Here is a 382-nt window from a genome sequence, read left to right on the forward strand (position 1 = left end):
TGCGGGAAGGGGAGAGCCTCTGCAGGCGCTACATCAACCGGGCCAAACGCATCGACACCATCTCCCGAGCCGTCTTCCCCTTCACCTTCCTGGTCTTCAATATCGTCTACTGGGTTGCCTACAAAGTGCTGCGCTCAGAGGACATCCACTCAGTGCCCTGAGGCCCAGAAAAGGATGACTGCCTCTCGGTCTGACCCCTTCAGTGCGACCGGGTGCCATGAGCTGAGCCAGAACCATGTTTGCCTCTGTCCCAGAGCAGCGGCACGGCTGGGATGGGCCTTGGAGCCTGGACATGTGGCAGCCCCCATGTCCCTTTGGATGCTGGGGCACCGAGGGAGAGGATCAGCAACCCCAGGTCCCCATTGTCAGCTGGAGAGAGGGA

The 382-nt window shown here is 61.0% G+C and overlaps 1 protein-coding gene across 1 annotated transcript in view; it reads left to right on the forward strand.

Moving 5' to 3' along the window:
• The window catches only part of LOC104080859 (glycine receptor subunit alpha-4), a 7,077-nt gene extending 6,916 nt beyond the window's left edge, over positions 1-161 (forward strand). The window contains exon 9 of the mRNA XM_009583388.1: positions 1-161. Within this exon, the coding sequence (XP_009581683.1) occupies positions 1-161 (161 nt within the window).
• Positions 162-382: the final 221 nt, after the last annotated feature.

The sequence above is a fragment of the Fulmarus glacialis genome, unplaced genomic scaffold (genome assembly GCF_000690835.1).
Source record: "Fulmarus glacialis isolate BGI_N327 unplaced genomic scaffold, ASM69083v1 scaffold29628, whole genome shotgun sequence".
In the NCBI taxonomy this organism is placed as follows: domain Eukaryota; kingdom Metazoa; phylum Chordata; class Aves; order Procellariiformes; family Procellariidae; genus Fulmarus; species Fulmarus glacialis.